This window comes from Fundulus heteroclitus, chromosome 22 (genome assembly GCF_011125445.2).
Source record: "Fundulus heteroclitus isolate FHET01 chromosome 22, MU-UCD_Fhet_4.1, whole genome shotgun sequence".
Classification (NCBI taxonomy): Eukaryota; Metazoa; Chordata; class Actinopteri; order Cyprinodontiformes; family Fundulidae; genus Fundulus; species Fundulus heteroclitus.
Genome location: NC_046382.1, coordinates 13654330 through 13671410, shown reverse-complemented (window position 1 = coordinate 13671410; position 17081 = coordinate 13654330). Strand labels below are relative to the sequence as shown.

At 41.9% G+C, this 17081-nt stretch overlaps 1 protein-coding gene across 21 annotated transcripts in view; it reads left to right on the top strand.

The window, feature by feature from the left end:
* The window catches only part of ablim1a (actin binding LIM protein 1a), an 82323-nt gene that overhangs the window by 43640 nt on the left and 21602 nt on the right, over positions 1-17081 (top strand). For 14 of the 21 annotated variants that reach the window (XM_036126419.1, XM_036126415.1, XM_036126410.1 and 11 more), the window contains exons 3-11: positions 2773-2956; positions 3249-3358; positions 9706-9832; positions 9925-10018; positions 12132-12219; positions 13447-13511; positions 13832-13876; positions 16650-16727; positions 16839-16997. In XM_036126419.1, the coding sequence (XP_035982312.1) occupies positions 2773-2956; positions 3249-3358; positions 9706-9832; positions 9925-10018; positions 12132-12219; positions 13447-13511; positions 13832-13876; positions 16650-16727; positions 16839-16997 (950 nt within the window). The remainder of the gene's footprint in view (positions 1-2772; positions 2957-3248; positions 3359-9705; positions 9833-9924; positions 10019-12131; positions 12220-13446; positions 13512-13831; positions 13877-16649; positions 16728-16838; positions 16998-17081) is intronic. The other 7 variants (XM_036126425.1, XM_036126427.1, XM_036126428.1 and 4 more) reach the window with 1 other exon arrangement.

The following is a 17081-nucleotide window of genomic DNA, read 5'->3' as shown; positions in this document are numbered from 1 at the left end:
ACACGGGAACAGCTTTAATGGTCCCCGTCTTAGTCCCCGTTTTGACGTTATCCTCTGTTGCCCGACGACTCTATGGGATGAAGCATGAATCCCTTTTAGACACAAGCCAGCCGTCACATCCTCGGATGCTTTCTCTCATTACATTAGAAGCACAAATTCCAAGTTTGGCCGAAATCATTCTCAGCTGAATTTCGTAAAATCCAACTTATCGAGTTTGCTGCTCCTGTGACGGTATGAGGCGGATGAAAAGCGGAGGCGGGGGGGGGGGGGGGGGGGGGACCTCAAAGTCAGAGGCCGCCGCATCTCTGGTGCTGTTTTTTGTTTGGATTCAGTTGTCTCAGAGGCTAATCTCATCATCTCTGGGCTCTAATGCAATTAAAGATAATTCTCTTCCTCACCCTCTCCATTCATCCGCAGGATTTAGCGTTGGCCCATTACGTAAGAATGATTTTTAACATTCAAACAGTCCATAAGGGAGATGAGGCTCAGAGGTAAATCGCTTTCGGGCAAGTGGTTATCAAGTGTGATGTATAACAAGACAGTGGGAGAATATGTTGAGTTTTCACAAAAAAAGAAAAGATAAGAAGAAAATCCCATTTTTGTCAGAGAAGCAGGACATGAGTCTTTCAGATCGTCTTGAGAAATCAGACGAAATGTAGAAATAGTTGAAGAAATTGTAGCATAAATGTGGCAATCAGTGGCGGTTCTAGACCAAATTTAGCGGGGGGGGGGGGGGTGTCAGAGTGGGGCCAGTATTTTTTTCAACAAAAATAATTAAACCAGGAAAAAACAGGGCAAAATGTAATTGTTTAATATATTAAGTGAGCCAAAGAGCCCCTTGTGGCTCTGGAACTGCAAGTTGCAGAAAACTGTGATCCTGTCTCAATGTGGCTGAAGCTAAAAGTGAAACACATTCATTTTAAAATTATTGTCAAAATAAAAATGTTCTGTTCCAGCACATAATATCATAAGAAATTAATTCAGTATCATATGTGCGGTACAGGGGCCATAACAAGGGCTCTGACCAGTTTTACAGGGGCATCGGCCCCTGTTGGCCCCTGTGTAGAACCGCCCATGGTGGCAATGGACTTTAAAAAAGCAGTTACAAGTGGACATAAACAAAATATTGGCTGCTTGTGTTACTTGCGTTACTCCTGTTGAATTTACTTATTTTTTTGGGTTGGAAGCGGGGACGTTTGGGAACCGCTGTTCTAGACCATCCTGGCTCCTTCCTTCTCCTCTCTTCTTCTTCTCTCCACACGTTTTCTGTAGGGTTTAGATCCGGAGAACCAGATAGCCATGAAAGAAAGTTGATTCCATTTCTATGTCAATTTCTAACCTTATGTTTTTAAGTTAGCATCCATAAAGACCCGATGATGGCCTGTTTATACTTTAGTGAGAGTCCACCAGAATTGTATTTACAATTTCCTGGGATTGTAAAAATCTCTCAGGTAGCGTATAGCGACTCATGTTCCCCGCCTCTCTCCTGATGACTGCTGGACACCAAAGCCAGAGTCCATGAGGCCATACTAAGTGTCTTTTGAATCCACATGTTTATATTTATGATGGTAGGACAGAGGCGGCACCAACCAGTTAGCACGAAGATAGCTCTAATTGGTATGGGAGACTATGCGACCCCAGATATACCACTGAGCTCTGGACTTTTTTGTGTCTAACCCTAACGATCCTGTCTTCATCCAGCTTCGTTTGCTACAGTTTTAACTGTTTCACGCTTTTAAATTACTGTAGCTATGGGAAAGTTTAGGCGAGTTGCCAGTTTTTCAAAGCCATGTTCTGACTGATGAAGATCGACACACATACTGGCCTTAAATGAACTGCACTGGCTGTTCTCTTGTCTTTCTCATTCTGAAGCGTGAAATGGATCTCTGTCTGTGGAGCTCCATGTTAGCAGGACAGGATCGTTTTTTATTGAGCAATATTGTAAAAAGACAGATTCCCTTAGCAATAAAATTCTGTTAGAAACGTTTGTGTCTAAATATCTAAGTCTGCCAGAAAACTGACAAGCTCAGTAGCTAAATCCTGTTGAGGCACCTTGATATTGGGGCCGGCCCACCAACATTTGTTTAGATAATGAACATCTGAAATGGCAGTGCGCATGCCCAACACACTCAGTAGACAGCTGTGGGGCACAAATACTACGGCCCCAACCTCTAATTATCCAATCAAAATATTTGAAATGCAAACGTTACGTTTACGTTCTGCTGGATAGTGTGAAACCTTCTAGGCAAGGCAAATTTATTTGTAGCACATTTCAGTACAAAGACAATAAAAAGTGCTTTACATGATTAGAGCATTGGAAAATAAAAAAAAGTGAATAAAAGCTAGTAAAAAAAACTGTTGGAACATTTAAACAAAATAAAGCATCACGTTCGTCAAACTTTTCATCATTCTTCAAAGAGTATTTCTGACTTTGCCAGTCTTTAACGTTTGTGTGAACTTAGTTTATGTTTGAACTGAAGGAAATCTGTGAGGGACTGGAGGCGTAGCACAATATTTAAAACCATTTTTCTTTTTCTCGGCGATGACAATCGATGATGATTTGATAGGTTTTATGTTTTTGCCTCCCACTGCGGTACAGAAAGCCGTTAAAATGCATTTCCCTGTGTGACCTTTCCAGTCAGCGGCTATTTCACACACCGGGCGAGCCTCTCAGCAAAGCCGCCGATGCATGCAGGAGTGCAGGAGTTGGGTGGCTTTATGGGAAATATCGGCTCAGGACTAAACGAGAACAAATGTATGTGTCATATACAGCGTGCGGCTGCGACCTCGCCCAGGGGGGCTTCTTCATGAAGAATGGGGAATACCTGTGCATGGTCGACTACCAACGCATGCACGGCACCCGCTGCAACGGGTGCGGAGACTTCGTGGAGGGAGAAGTCGTCACCGCCCTGGGAAAGACCTACCATCCCGCCTGCTTCGTCTGCACAATCTGCAAGTAAGGCGTCTGCTAAATTGTAGAAACGTTTCAGATAGATTCCAGTTTCAGCACGGACCGATTCGTAGTGAGGGAGTATTAGAGGGGGCTGGTGGGAATCCCCGCTGACAGCAGCGTTTGGCGTGCGTCATTGTCTGACTGACCGTCCTCCTCGGGCTCTCGGTGTTGACACACGTCTTCATCAGAGAACCCTGTCATCTTCCGCCCCCCCCCGTAACCCATCACTTGTAAACTGTAGCGCTAGCCGCGGGGCAACGGCTTCATGTTGTTTCGTTGGTTTCATGTGTGACAGACGACCGTTCCCGGCCGGAGACAGGGTGACCTTCAACGGGAAGGACTGCCTGTGTCAATACTGCATCGAGCCCATGTCTCCGGGACCCAAGGACATCCTGGGCTCCAGCAGTAAGTAGCTATTGTTTTATTTGGGGGGGAAAAAAAAATAATACGGGAAAGGAATTTAGCTTGGCAAGGGCTAATGTTTGGTTTCACTCAACACTGGAAAGTAAGGCAAGGCGAGGCAAATTTATTTGTGTAGCACATTTTAGTACAAAGACAATGTAAAGTGCTTTACATGATTAAAATATAGGAAAATAAAAATAATATAAAAGCTAGTTGGAATAAAATGTAGAAAAAAACTGGAAAAAAAAATAAAACGTGGGAAAATGGAAACTTAAAGCAAATATTTAAAACATTTGGACTACAAACCTAAACTGATGATGTTTCAGCTTTAAGTAGGACAGTCGAAGGCAATCCTAAACAAATGTGTTTTTAATCTTGATTTAAAGGAACTCAGTCTTTCAGCACTTTTACAGTTTTCTGGAAGTTTGTTCCAGATAAGTGGAGCATAGGAACTAAATGCTGCTTCTCCGTGTTTGGTTCTGGTTCTGCAGAGTAGATTTGAGCCAGAAGACCTTAGTGGTCTGGAGGGTTGATGCACTAATAACAAGTCTGTGATGTATTTAGGTGCTAAGCCATTTATGGATTTTTAGACTAACAGAATTATTTTAAAGTCTATTCTCTGAGATACAGGGAGCCAGTGGAAGGACTTTAATGGAGTAATTGGTGTGTTGATCCGTCACATTTAATGCAGTTGCTTGCAGTCATATTGAGGCTATTAAGACTTGTTAACAGGTTGACATCAGTCATCTCGCTGATACATTGTTGAAAAACTTTTGGTTTTACTCATTTCCTGAGAATATAAATCAGAGAATCAGAAAATGTTCTGCAGATAAATCATTCTGAGGTGCTGTTTTTTTCCCCCCACACACTTCCGTGTATTTAACTGGGATAGTAGTGCATCAATGTGAAGTGGAAAAAAAGTGGCATACTTTTTTTTTTTTTTACAAATACTAATCTGAGAAGTTTGGTGTGAATTTAAATTCAGCCCCATGCATCGGTACTTTTCAGAACCCTCTCTTGCTGCTCTTACTAGTTGAGGCAGGTTGCCACCAGTTGTGCACATCTAAAGACTTCAACTGGGTCATTCTTCTTTTCAAAATAACTCAAGCTCAATTGGATCAGAAGGTGAGCGTCTGTGAACATCAGACATCAAGTCTTGGCACAGGTTCTCCGTTGTATTTAGACTGGGCCATTCGATCCCACGAATATATGATTTAAATAAAGCTTTATTCCTAGAGCATATTCCAAGTAAACAAGTGAACATAACATAAAACAAATGGAAAGGCGGTTGGATGATGCAGATGCTTTGATCTCAAGCAAGGGTGTCCAGACCGGGCCTCAGGGGCCATTTTCGGCCCCCTGGACTGATTTTGTGCGGCCCACAACTGCAATTTATGAATGATTTAGCCCACCTGCAGGGGTAGATCATTTTTATTTTTAATGAGAGCAAAATTATCACAGACAAATTAAAACTCTTCTTTGAAAGAAGACTGTGTGGTCATCTTTTAATTACCACACCTTTTGCATTCTATTTATTTTCTTAGCAATTAGAACGCCAAAGTATTTAATGACGTTTACTCAAAAGTAGGTTTTGGTGCACAAAAATCCGCTTTTAACTTGTTCAATGAAATTGGCTAAATACAGTGTTTTCAAAGAGTGACCAAAATCCTGCTTTCAATGCTGAGAATAGACAAAAAGAAGTAGATTTTTTTCTTCCGATTGAGATGATCATCCAGTTAGTAAAACAATTAGCCAGTTTTTAATAAGGCAAATGTACAAAACGCTTTTTAAGTTTTGGACCTACAATGATTTATAAATCCTGTTATTTAACATCTTGTAATTAAAACATTGTATGTATAGGTAAAGAGCAAGTAAAAAAAAAATCCCAATACAATTTTGGGGTAGTTAAATTTTTGTTAGCTTATGTTTTTTGGTCCATGAATACTTTTGGCCCAAGTGACAAGACATTGGGACAACCCTGGTCTAAAGCATTCAAATGTATTTTTGACTGCAGCTGCAGAGGTATTGTTTTATTTGAAGTTGAACCTTCACCCTGTGGTCTATTCTTTTATTCACTCTAACAGAATTTCTACCAAAATTAACTTCCTGTATCCTAGCTAAAGAAAGTAAAATGCGGCCACCACCGTATTTACCAGTGAGGATACTGTGTTCTGGTTCAGTTTCAGTTTTCTGCCCAATCTAGTGTTTTACACGCAGCCCATAAGATTTGATTACGGCCTCAAGCATTTGAACAGAGCACCTTCTTTCACACGTTTGCTGCGTCTCCTTCATGGTTTGTGGGAAACTGCAAATAGGCCTTCCGTGGCTTTCTTTCCATTAGTTTGTTCTTTCTATTCCTCCACAAAGGCCAGATTTGTGGACTGCATGACTAATTGTCCTATCGACACATTCTTCCCTTGGTCTTCTTGATGCTGTCTGTTTGCAGACCTCTGAGTCCGTCACACAGGACCTGCTTGGTGCATTTTAACGGGAGTTGGTTGCACTGGACCTTATTTTGGAGTAATAGAGTAAAGGGGGCTGAAAGATGCATACATTGACTGATTTTGTTTGACCACCATTCTTTATAAATGGCTCCAAGGTCAGTTAGATTGGATGGTGAGCGTCGGTATGTTTCCAATTGCCTCCCACTTCAAAACTATTCACCGCTTTATTTTTGGTCTACGTACCAAAACACGTGAAAGGTGCTTTCAACGTGACAAAATGTGGGACAGTTTAAAGCGAATCCATATTTTTGAGAGGCCATGTATGTAAAAGGGGCTGTGAAATGATTACGCATTTTTAATCACGATTAACAGCAGTTTAAGGGGATTATCCCGCAGTCCATTCCCGAATTAAAAAGATGTTTTAGGAAGTTGAAGAATGTTGTCCACACAAATGTGATTAAATTACCCATAATCTCCAATTAGATGGTTTTAGAGTAATTGTAATTATCCATTGTTCACTATGTTCGTTGTCAGAGGAGTAGAAACTAGGAGCCGTCTGACGCAACCCGAGTCGTGACATCGTCTCCTTCTCAATACTTACTCCAGACTTGGTTGAAAACCTCGTATTCATCCTATGCATTCCAGCATTAGGAGGCTGTCGCTGCAGCTTTCACTGCACCTCATAGGCACAGCAGCCTTTTCAATCACAACAAAGGGTTAGTTGGAAAAATGTATAATTTTTTTTTAACCAATATAGTTGTTTTTCCCCAAACTGGAAAATGAAAATTCCCACTTTCGAGCACAAATCGAATGCAGCGTGTTCTGTCCTGCAGAAGCCACTGTTTCTTACCTGTCTGAGATGTTGAAGCTGTACTCCAGGCATTTCGTGTTGCTTCTACAGGGAACGCCACTGTTGACCAAATCGGACGGTTTTTGGAGGTGGTCCCCAGAGAGACGGGAGCTATAATCTGGTATTTCTCATACAGGGGGGGGATCATAGGTGTTAAAGTAGTCACAATCCTTAAAAAGGGGTTGAAAATTGTGTATTTTAGTCAAGAAACTGAAATTATAAACAGTTTATTCAGGAAATAAAAGACTCACTTAAGTTAAATGTTACTTTTGGAAAAGCTGTTCCAGTCCGCATATTATCCCAGGAAGTCTCCTGCAGCCCCGTCATGCCGAAAGAATGACAGGAATGACCGAGGTTCACCTTTTTAGGGGAGATCCTCCAGCTCTCTCTCTCCTCTGCTTCATTAGCACAGCTCTTCTTTGTGTATAACACCAAGACAGGCCTTGTTAAATAATTCATACCCAATGCCTTTCCTTCCCCCTGGATCAGGGAACGTGTTGACCTGGAATACCCCTCCTCTTCCAGCTTCTCATCCTCTCCCCCCCTGCTCTCCTCTCCCACCCCTGCTGGTTTCTCTGCTTGCATCCGAAGAGCTTTTAGACAAGGTCACCTATAAATAAGGCATGCTGATTCTACTCACGTCATCATCATAGCCTTGTTATGCCTTGCAAAGTTAGCCTCCCCTGTGCTTGCGTTTGACTCTGGGTTGCTCTCACATTCGGTTGATTAAAGAAGAGGTGAAACCAACTTTTTGCACTTGAACTGCTTCAGGAGCGTACTTGGACGTGGATGAAGCTTTTAGCGCTAAGTGATGATATGAACGCGCAGCTGTTGGACCGCTCCTGGTTGCACTCGATCACCATCTACTGACATGGGTCAGAACTGACATACTTTATCGGTTTTCCTGCTCATGGAGGGTTGTTTTTACTTCAAACTAGGGAGGCACCGATATGAAACTTTGGGCCGATATTGATATCCAATATCAATTCAATGCAGTTTAATTTGATTTATATAGCGCCAATTCACTACACATGTCATATCAAGGCACTTTACAAAGTCAAATTAGATCAAATCATCTAGATTGGTCAAAAAAGTTTCCTATACATGGAAACCCAGCAGACTGCAAGCAGCATTCACTCCTCCTGAAAGAGCGTAGAGTCACAGGGAGAGTCGTCTGCATTGCTGATGGCTTTGCAGCAATCCCTCATACTGAGCATCCATGAAGCGACAGTGGAGAGGAAAACTCCCCTTTAACAGGAAGGAAAACCTCCAGCAGAACCAGGCTCAGTATGAACGGTCATCTGCCTCGACCGACTAGGGTTAGAGAAGACAGAGCTGAGACACATTGATCCAGGAATCCTTTCTATGTTATATAGTAATAGTGGGTGATCTGTCTCCCCTGGATGATGTCACAGCTAACAGAACACCAGACCAGGTGTATCTACTATGAAGAAAAAAAAATGACAGAGAACAAAAAGTTAAGTTAAGCTGAAATGACAACAAACAATGCAAATTGGAGAACAGTAGGAGAACTCAGCAGAGTGAAAATAATAGGCCCTGATGTCCTCCAGCAGCCTAAGCCTATAGCAGCATAACTATAGAGGTAGCTCAGGATAACCTAAGCCACTCTAGTTATAAGCTTTGTCAAAAAGGAAAGTTGTAAGCCTTGTCTTAAAAGTAGACAGGGTGTCTGCCTCACTGACCAAAACTGGGAGTTGGTTCCACAGGAGAGGAGCCTGATAGCTAAAGGATCTGCCTCCCATTCTACTTTTAGAGACTCTAGGAACCACTACGCTTAATGTTGCTGTTATGTCCGATAAGCGATATTTACCAATGTGTGTGTGTGCAGGGTTTCCTCCACGGTATTATAAGCCTGACTCGCCGCCACACCAGGCTAAGCAAAGTTTGTTTATATGAAATGTCTCGATGTTTGAGAGCGACATAAAACGGTCAGTGAAGTTCCCGTCTGGGAGGAAACCTCCTGGTGTAAATAAGCTAGCGCGCTAGCTGTTGTTAGCTCGACGCAAACTACGATCACGCTTCGCCCCTCCTTCAAGCTCCTTGACGTAACGCTCCTCGCAATTCCACCGTTCCTCGGTAAAACGTCAATGTATTTCATTAATTTGCTTAAATTGGGAATTGATGAGCATTTTCTAGAACAATCAACACCGGCACCCCCCAGCAGTCTGTTCTCCCCCCTCTCCTCTTCTCTCTGTATGCTAACGACTGACCGAAGTCCAATTCCTTGTTTGTACCCACAAACTTGGTGAATAAAGTTGATTCTGATTCAGTCTCTGACTCAAGAATGGCTCAACAAAAAAGTCCAGGATATGTTTGTGTTGGTAGTACTGACTCCAGCCACAGACATCCTATTAACCCTTTTCTACCACACGTTTTCATTCCACCAAACTTTCCATCTTGGATGCAGCACTCTGTGAACAGCCAACCTTTTATTGCCTGCTGTCGCTGTGGATGGGCTCACTGACTGCACTGCAAAAATAGAACTAAAAATAAGAAAATATTTCTTGAAATGAGAGTATTTTTCTTTGATTTGAGCAGGTAATTAAGGTTATTTGCCAATGGAATAAGATTTTTACACTTAAAATAGGAACAATTCATCTCCATCATCTTATTTCAAGTGCAGGATGTCTAATTATCTTATTTTAGGGGTAAAAATACTCATTTCATTGGCAGATAATCTTATTTACCTGCTCAGATCAAGGAGAAATACATTAATCTCAAGAAAATTTTATTTATTTTTAGTTCTCTTTTTGCAGTGTGTCTGCAGCACATCTGTCGAGTCAGCAGTCTTTGGGAGTGTGTCAGCTGCGGACATAAGATCGTTTATTGGTGTAATATCCTAGTTGTCATTGGCTAAAAGCCATAATCATCAAAAATAAACACTTGACAAATATCACTGTGTGAGATATACTGTATATGCACAATAGCTATGTATACGGGTTACATTTTTTAAATTGGATTATTGAAATTATTTAAAATATTTTGATAACATTTTAATTAATTTATTTGCATCTCTATTCATTCCGCTTTCCTAGATTGCTCAGGATGTGGCCGGGACATCAAGAACGGACAGGCTCTCCTGGCGCTGGACAGACAGTGGCACCTGGGCTGCTTTAAGTGTAAGGCTTGTGGAAAAGTGCTGACCGGGGAGTACATCAGCAAGTAAGCAGCTGCTCTCTCAACACGCCTCCTGGTCACATCCAGCCGTGCATTAAGCCCCCGCCCGTCTGGATTTCCCTTTCTCCTCTTTAAAGGGATGGCGCCCCCTACTGTGAGAAGGACTACCAGATCCATTTTGGAGTTCAGTGTGAGGCGTGCCAACAGTTCATCACCGGGAAGGTGTTGGAGGTAAGAAACCGAAGCACATCCTGCATTTGCATGCGGCTGATTGGCTCCACACAAAAGGAGGATGTGTCGATTTGCACGCTCTGCGCCGCCGTCTGTCATGGGAGCAAATTGTTGACCTCACCTTACTCCCATGAGCCTGCCCAAGGTAAGGTTGAAAGAATACGAGCGCGCTAAGGTTTGACCTTAAATTGTATCAAGAAGGTAACTGAAGCCACATTATTAAATAATAACAATATTATTGAAGCTACATCATGTTGTTTACAACATTTTAGCACTAAGCTATAACTAGGAATTGGCTGAAAACAGAGGCCCCAACAATGGAAGATTGGGTTGAAGTAATGCATAATATTTATGTGATAGAAAGGCTAACTTTTTCCTTTTAGATTAGAATCGGGCAAGTTTAAGAAAATTTGGAAAAACCGGGTGCAATTTATATCACCAGTGAGATCAGATTTAATCGTGTGACAAAATTAGGGTCGAGAACCTCTTAGTGCCACACATTCAAAGCGTTCTTTAATCTTTATTGTTTTTTTCTGTCTCCTTTTGTTAAAATAAAAATAAAAAATATGAGTGTGTTTGTATGGGAGTGGACATATGCAGATATATCTATGAATAAGGAAGTAGTGAAGAAAGGAATTGTTATGTGAGTGAGGATAAAATGTTAAGATTACCAAGAACATAGTTGTCATCTAGCTCATGTATGGACTGTAGTGAATTTAATTCGGCTAACTGTGTTAAGACTGCTTGAGAAATGGTTTGGATGGATGTATAAACATTTAGAAATGCACTCAATAAAAAGTGAGTTTTACAAAAATAAAAGAATATTCCAGCCCTTTGAGACTTCTTTGAAATGTAAAGTGCGCTATAAATAAAACATATTATTATTATTATTAGAATATGCATATTTATGTTTTGTACTGAAATAGATAGAGATGCACGTATTAAGCTTCCAACGCAGACAGTAAATGTTGCACGGAGCAGAGTCGTGGCGTGTAATTTGTAATCCCTGATTTGTAATCTCTTCAGCAGCGAGCCAAGCAGACTCCTGACATGACTTTATGCGTGTAAAATATTAATTCTTTTGCAGATTTTCCAACTCCAGCGGCACGCACTTTGCGTGTTTTGGTTGCCACAGAATTGCATAATTATTACATAAACTCCACCCCGACTAATGTCATCTGACATTTAGGATGTGATTATTTTTTAATTCTGTATGTCGTGCGGCTCTTATGAAACTCTGGGCTTGAGCTTCATACGACGTGAGCTGTGTTTATGGGAAAACGCTAACAGGAATTTAGCCACAGAGGATCAGTCTTCACAGCAAATGCAAACCGGCGGAGGCAAAGAAACCAGAGTCTGTATGATGTTAATCAGGATTGCTGTCGGCTGTTCGGTTAATTCAGGCATACAAAGCCATGAGAGACACAGTAAGAGCAAAAGCAGATTCTTTTATACAACACAAGTATTTTTTTTTATGCTTAGAATTTAATTTGAGTGTAGGACATGTACTGGATAAAAGGTGCACAGACGTCTGAACTTTTCCATGCAGTAAAATGCAAATGAGAATAAAAATGCAAATAATCTAAGTGGCCACTTGCAGGTTGGACTGTTACACGGGGGGGGGGGGGGGGGGTTGTCGTTCTGTATTTCATTTGGCTATTTATCGTCCGTGGTCAAACTGGCAAAAGCTTTTATAATGGAGCACTCTGCATGCAAAGTGCCACGTCTGAGTGGAAGGACATTTCGACTCCCCGGTTATCATGTCTTTTTATCGGGTCGCGTTGTGCAGGCTCGCTCAAAGCAAAGAGGGCGTTTTTGAAATCCAGGGTGACAGGCAAGTGGGTCGATGTCGTGTCGGTCGCCTTTTGAACAAAAACAACATTTGTGCGCATTGTTACGTTGGAGTGCACCGCGTAAAGTGATAACTTCCCCTCCTTTCAACTCAAATGAGCAGTTAATGGGAAACTGGAGGAGGAGGAAATCTAACAGGAAGAAGGTGGAACACCTGGTTTATCCCAGCCGGATTTACTGCAAGCTTCGTTGATCTTCATTTCCATGTGACGTCAAGTCGTTTTTTTTTTTTTTCTTGTTGTTTCTGCTCTGCGTTTTTCAGGCAGGAGATAAGCACTACCACCCCAGCTGTGCGAGATGCAGCAGGTGCAATCAGATGTTCACAGAGGGAGAAGAGATGTATCTGCAAGGTGAGCAGACCTAGATTCTCTTTAGTCCCTGGCGTACCAGGAGCGCACCAATACTGGGTTTGCAATAGGTTAAAACACTGCAAACCTAAACGTACATCGGCAACATCTGTGGTTCTGGGTGGAGGTTGTTACAGTCATCCATGGGCATGAGCGTCATATTAAGTTATGGATTTCATTGATTTATCTCAACAGTGTCTTTCCCAAGGTGTAATGATTATGCAGCAAGCAACGAAAATGATTTTTGAAAACAGAAATTGGATCCATAAACTTGAATTTATTGTAGATTTCCTGTAAATATGACACACTTGCACTTTTTTTTCTAACTATCAACAATCTTGCGGCCTATTTATTGGGAATATTTGGTTCCTCTTTCTAGCTGAATGTGTCATTTAGTTAGATTCCCTCGGTTCATTTCCTGACACGAACGTGGCTTTTAGCAATAGTTGATGATATTTCCGCTGGGCTGAGGTTGAGCCATTAATGTTAGCCTGCATTATCCATCGCAAAAACCAGTTTAGATCCGGGTTTGGGACACCCGGCTGTGTCCAATTTTAAATCATCTAGCTGTTAATTTGAGGTTGGATTGAAGAATTAGATGGTGGTTCTCTTTCACACTGCAAAAACTGATCTAAAAATAAGCAAAATGTTCTTAAACATAGTGTTTTTGTCCTTGATCTGAGCAGGTAAATATGATCATTTGCCAATGGAATTAATATTTTGACCCCTAAATCAAGATAATTAGACATCCTGCACTTGAAATAAGATGATGGTGATGAATTGTTCCTATTTTAAGTGCACAAATCTTATTCTATTGGCAGATCATTTTATTTACCTGCTCAAATGAAGGACAGATACACTAATTTTAAGAAAATTTTACTTATTTTTAGTTCCATTTTTGCAGTACATTATCAACTTTGTGCAATAACAACGTAATAATCGCAGAGCATGGGTTAATAGTTGGTTCACAATTCTTTGGTTGCCTAACAAGTCACTCGTCTACGACACGCCTCCAATGGAAACTGTCGTCTAGTTGTTGGCATGTCCAGTTGTACGCAAAATGTTTCGCAGTTGTATCTCATGCAGCATTTTTCTTTTCTTTTTTCTAACAGTGGAGTTAAAATTCTTTGAATAATGTGGCCAAAAAACACAACTAGAACAACATGTGAAGCTCAACTATGAGCGCTCTTGTCCGAGGTTTAAATGACTGCTTTCCGTGTTGCTGCTCAGGCTCGACGGTGTGGCACCCCGGCTGCAAGAACACCACCAGAACAGAGGAGAGACACAGGGAGCGGGTAGGAATTTATGCGCTGTTCCCTGTCACCCCAATGCACCTTTTCTGTTTAGGCTTCCTGACATCATTTTACAGGAAAAGACAGATTAAGAATATGTAACAAGGGCCACATGTTCTCTTATCGTTTCCCTGGCTGGACTTTGACCGTCTGTGGTGGAAATAATTTGCCTGCTTAGGCAGTGTTGAGGCTGCGTGTGCGTGTGCTTGTTTGTTCATATTTACATGTGATGATGTGTGTGAACTGTCTGGCCGAGGATGCACAACCCCTGTGTGATGTCCTGTGATCCCCCCCCCCCCACTACCCTCTCCCTTCCTCCACAGCTGTTGCCTCCGTCCCTCTTATTCCTCCAACACACAGAAAGGCAGGTACTGTATTCAGCATTGGCTATCAGATGGCATCACCCTGTCCCTCCACCAAATCCATCAAGGACCCAAATCACTACATGCCGCCACCTGCTGGAGACAGCCTGCAGTCTTTGTATCACACAGAGCCATTCGGTCCTAACCTGACCCTAGCCAGATGTATTTCGCTCCGCCTAGCTTCACTTACATCCATCTGGGACCTCTCCATAGGAACTGCCTTTATTGAAGGCTGGGCCTTATCAAAAATCCTTGCATATGATTGGATAAGCCACTTGTCTGTCATCTTTATCGCCGTGCTATTTCAACCACTCACACCGAAGCTAACCCGTGACGCTGTGAGAGAAAACAACATTTTTTTTAAAAATGTGTTTGCGGCTCTAGTGGCACGCGTTTTATTGACAGTGAGCTGACAGGAAGAGGGGGGAAGACAGGCGGCAAAGTGCCGCGGGTCGGAGTCGATCCCGGGCCGACCGTGTTGAGGACTAAAGGCCTCCTAACATGGTTCGTGCTAACCGCTAACAGCTAACAGCTCCGGGGCGCCCCGGAAAACAAAACTTGCCAAATCCGGTTGGGAGAAGGGTGAAAACATGGTTTCCACCAACAAAAGCCTTCAGAGCCGTTCTCTGATGTTCTTTTAATTAAACAATATTAGGTAGATTGGACAACACGGAAGAAATAGCAGCATCAATGTTAACGCTTGCTTCCTCCATGCGAGCCGCCATTGCTGTCTGAATCAAAACAGTCTCACGTCACGGTCGCTTCTCCACTACGTCACATCTATGAAACTCCAGCCCTGCGTCCTGATTGGCTAGACAATAAAATTGGTTGGAGAAATCACTCTCTATGGGAGATGTCCCAGATGGATGTGAGTGAAGCTAGGCGGAGCTAAGCGGAGCGATATCAATCTGGTGAGAGTCAGGTTAATTCGGTCCAGCCTTTACACACTTCGCTCAGTGTGCTGCATGACGAGACAAAGAGGCGCACATTTGGCTCTCGAGTAGATTTTTTTTTTTAACCAAACCTCCATTTACCAAAAACCCGTCTAAATCAGACCTGCTGCTGCTGCTGCTGCTGCCATTCATCTTGCTCATTCCCAAGCATGAGGCTCCTTAGATCATCAAACTAGCTCGAGCTAAATCGTTCATTCACTTTGCGAATTTTGCAAATGAATGACTTAACCATGAGATGACATGCTAATGTTAAACAGCTCAGCTTTGTTTAAGCTTGAACAAGGTTTTTATCTTTCACAGCTCCCACAAAAAGTTTCAAAACCAAACGTGAACGTCTGCTGTGTTTTGGGGCGATAATCGACAGGTGCATCTCAACAAATTAGAATACCATTGGGAGAGACAAAAAACAAACAAATTTAGTTTCTCAGAAAGTTACATCATCACGTTTAATAAAGTGAACGAGTAGCAAAAGAACACAGTCGACCTAAGAGTTGCCAAGCAGATAGTCACTGATACCCAACGATTGCTTTGGAAAGTTGAGTGGAAGGAAACATGTTGGTAGAATAAAGGACACAGACAAAGGGGACAGTTGCATGTTAAGCCAATCCTGAACCAGAGACGTCAGAAGTGTCTTACGGGGGGAAAAAGAACCGTGCCCACATTCACAAAGAATCCAAAGATTAAGAGAAGCTCTTAGTGATGTCATTTTAGGAAGATTTTTTTCAAAATAACATCACTTAGGAAAAAAAATGTTGTTTGTTTTAGAATTTTACCTCAGTAAGATATTAGTTATTCATAAAGTATGTTAGATCTTCGAGCTCCTAAAGTGAAAAAATGTTGGGAGTAGTGAGGAGGACTTTTAGCGAGTAGCAGGGAAGACGGTGGAAGTGGAGAGAGCTGATTGGCTGATCCACTACCTAAACAGTGGAGGAAATGAGCACATAAATGTGTTTAACAATCATACCATTATTAATATGCAGATAAGATAAACTTTATCATCCCCTTAGAGAGAAATCGATTAGTATCAGCGGCCGGATGGGTCAAAGGTGCGGCTCTAGTAGCGTCATTTTACTGAGGATAAATAAATATTAGGAAAAATACTGAATAATAAGAATAATAAAGTAGAAGAGAAAATGTGAAAGAAAGAGGCTGAAGAAGGGAGAGAACGATACATCATCAGTCTGCTTCTTTACCTGCAAAGAGAGATGTGAAAAGAACAGCTTCCTTGACAGCTCAGCAGAGCCACAGGTGGATCGTCTCCGTGCCACATGGCTTTGACTCACTAATTAACACAAAGTGAGCCAAAGAGAGGCATTTACTGGTTGTTTATTGTACCCTTTTTCTCCCAGAGTGTTTCCTTCCACCAAACTTTCTCATTAACGTGTTTGAACACCGCTTTCTGTGAACAGCCAGCTTCTTTTGCAAAGCCTTACCCTGTGTGCTAATGATTGTCTGTTGTTCATGCTGTGGCTTTCATGCAAGCCATGGCATGAAAAAAAAAAAACATAACATGTTTTGCATTATTGGTTTCTAGTCATCAGTAATGTTCAGATTTTCTGAGAAGCTAAATGATGAGGTTTCATTAGCCGTCATATCACCAGAGTTCACAGAATTTGAAATATATCGCCCTTTGTGTGTTGGATCTATAAAACTTTGACTGTTTTTACTTGATTTACTAAAATAAAGGATCTTTTTGAGGATATGCTAATTATTGGAAATGTAGCCACATTTGGAGATCGCAGCCAAAGGTGAATTATGTCAAGAGAGTGACTTGAAGACAGCTTTTTTTTAAATCTAACGGCCGCTTTTGTCTTTGTATTTCATAGCCTACGCGATCGTCGTCTGAGAGCATTTGTTCCAGACCTGGTTCAAGCATACCTGGCTCACCAGGTCACACCATCTATGTAAGAAACTCCTGCAAAGCTGCCGTATCTGTCTAAATGTTTTTGTAGTTGGAGTTTCTGCCTTTTACTCTTATGTGTGTTTGAATGTCTGGTCTTAATTTGTCTTCCTAGGCAAAAGTAGACAATGAGATCCTTGACTACAGAGACCTAGCTGCCATTCCAAAAGTCAAAGCTATTTATGACATTGAGCGCCCTGATCTTATTACGTATGAACCTATGTACACAACCTCCCTGGATGAGAAAGAGGAGAGACGAGAGTGCGTGGGAGAGGTAAATACAACCTTCTACATGCTTCTTCTTCTGCTGAATACTCACCAAAATCACCGGCACCCCTAGTAAAGATGAGTAAAAGCC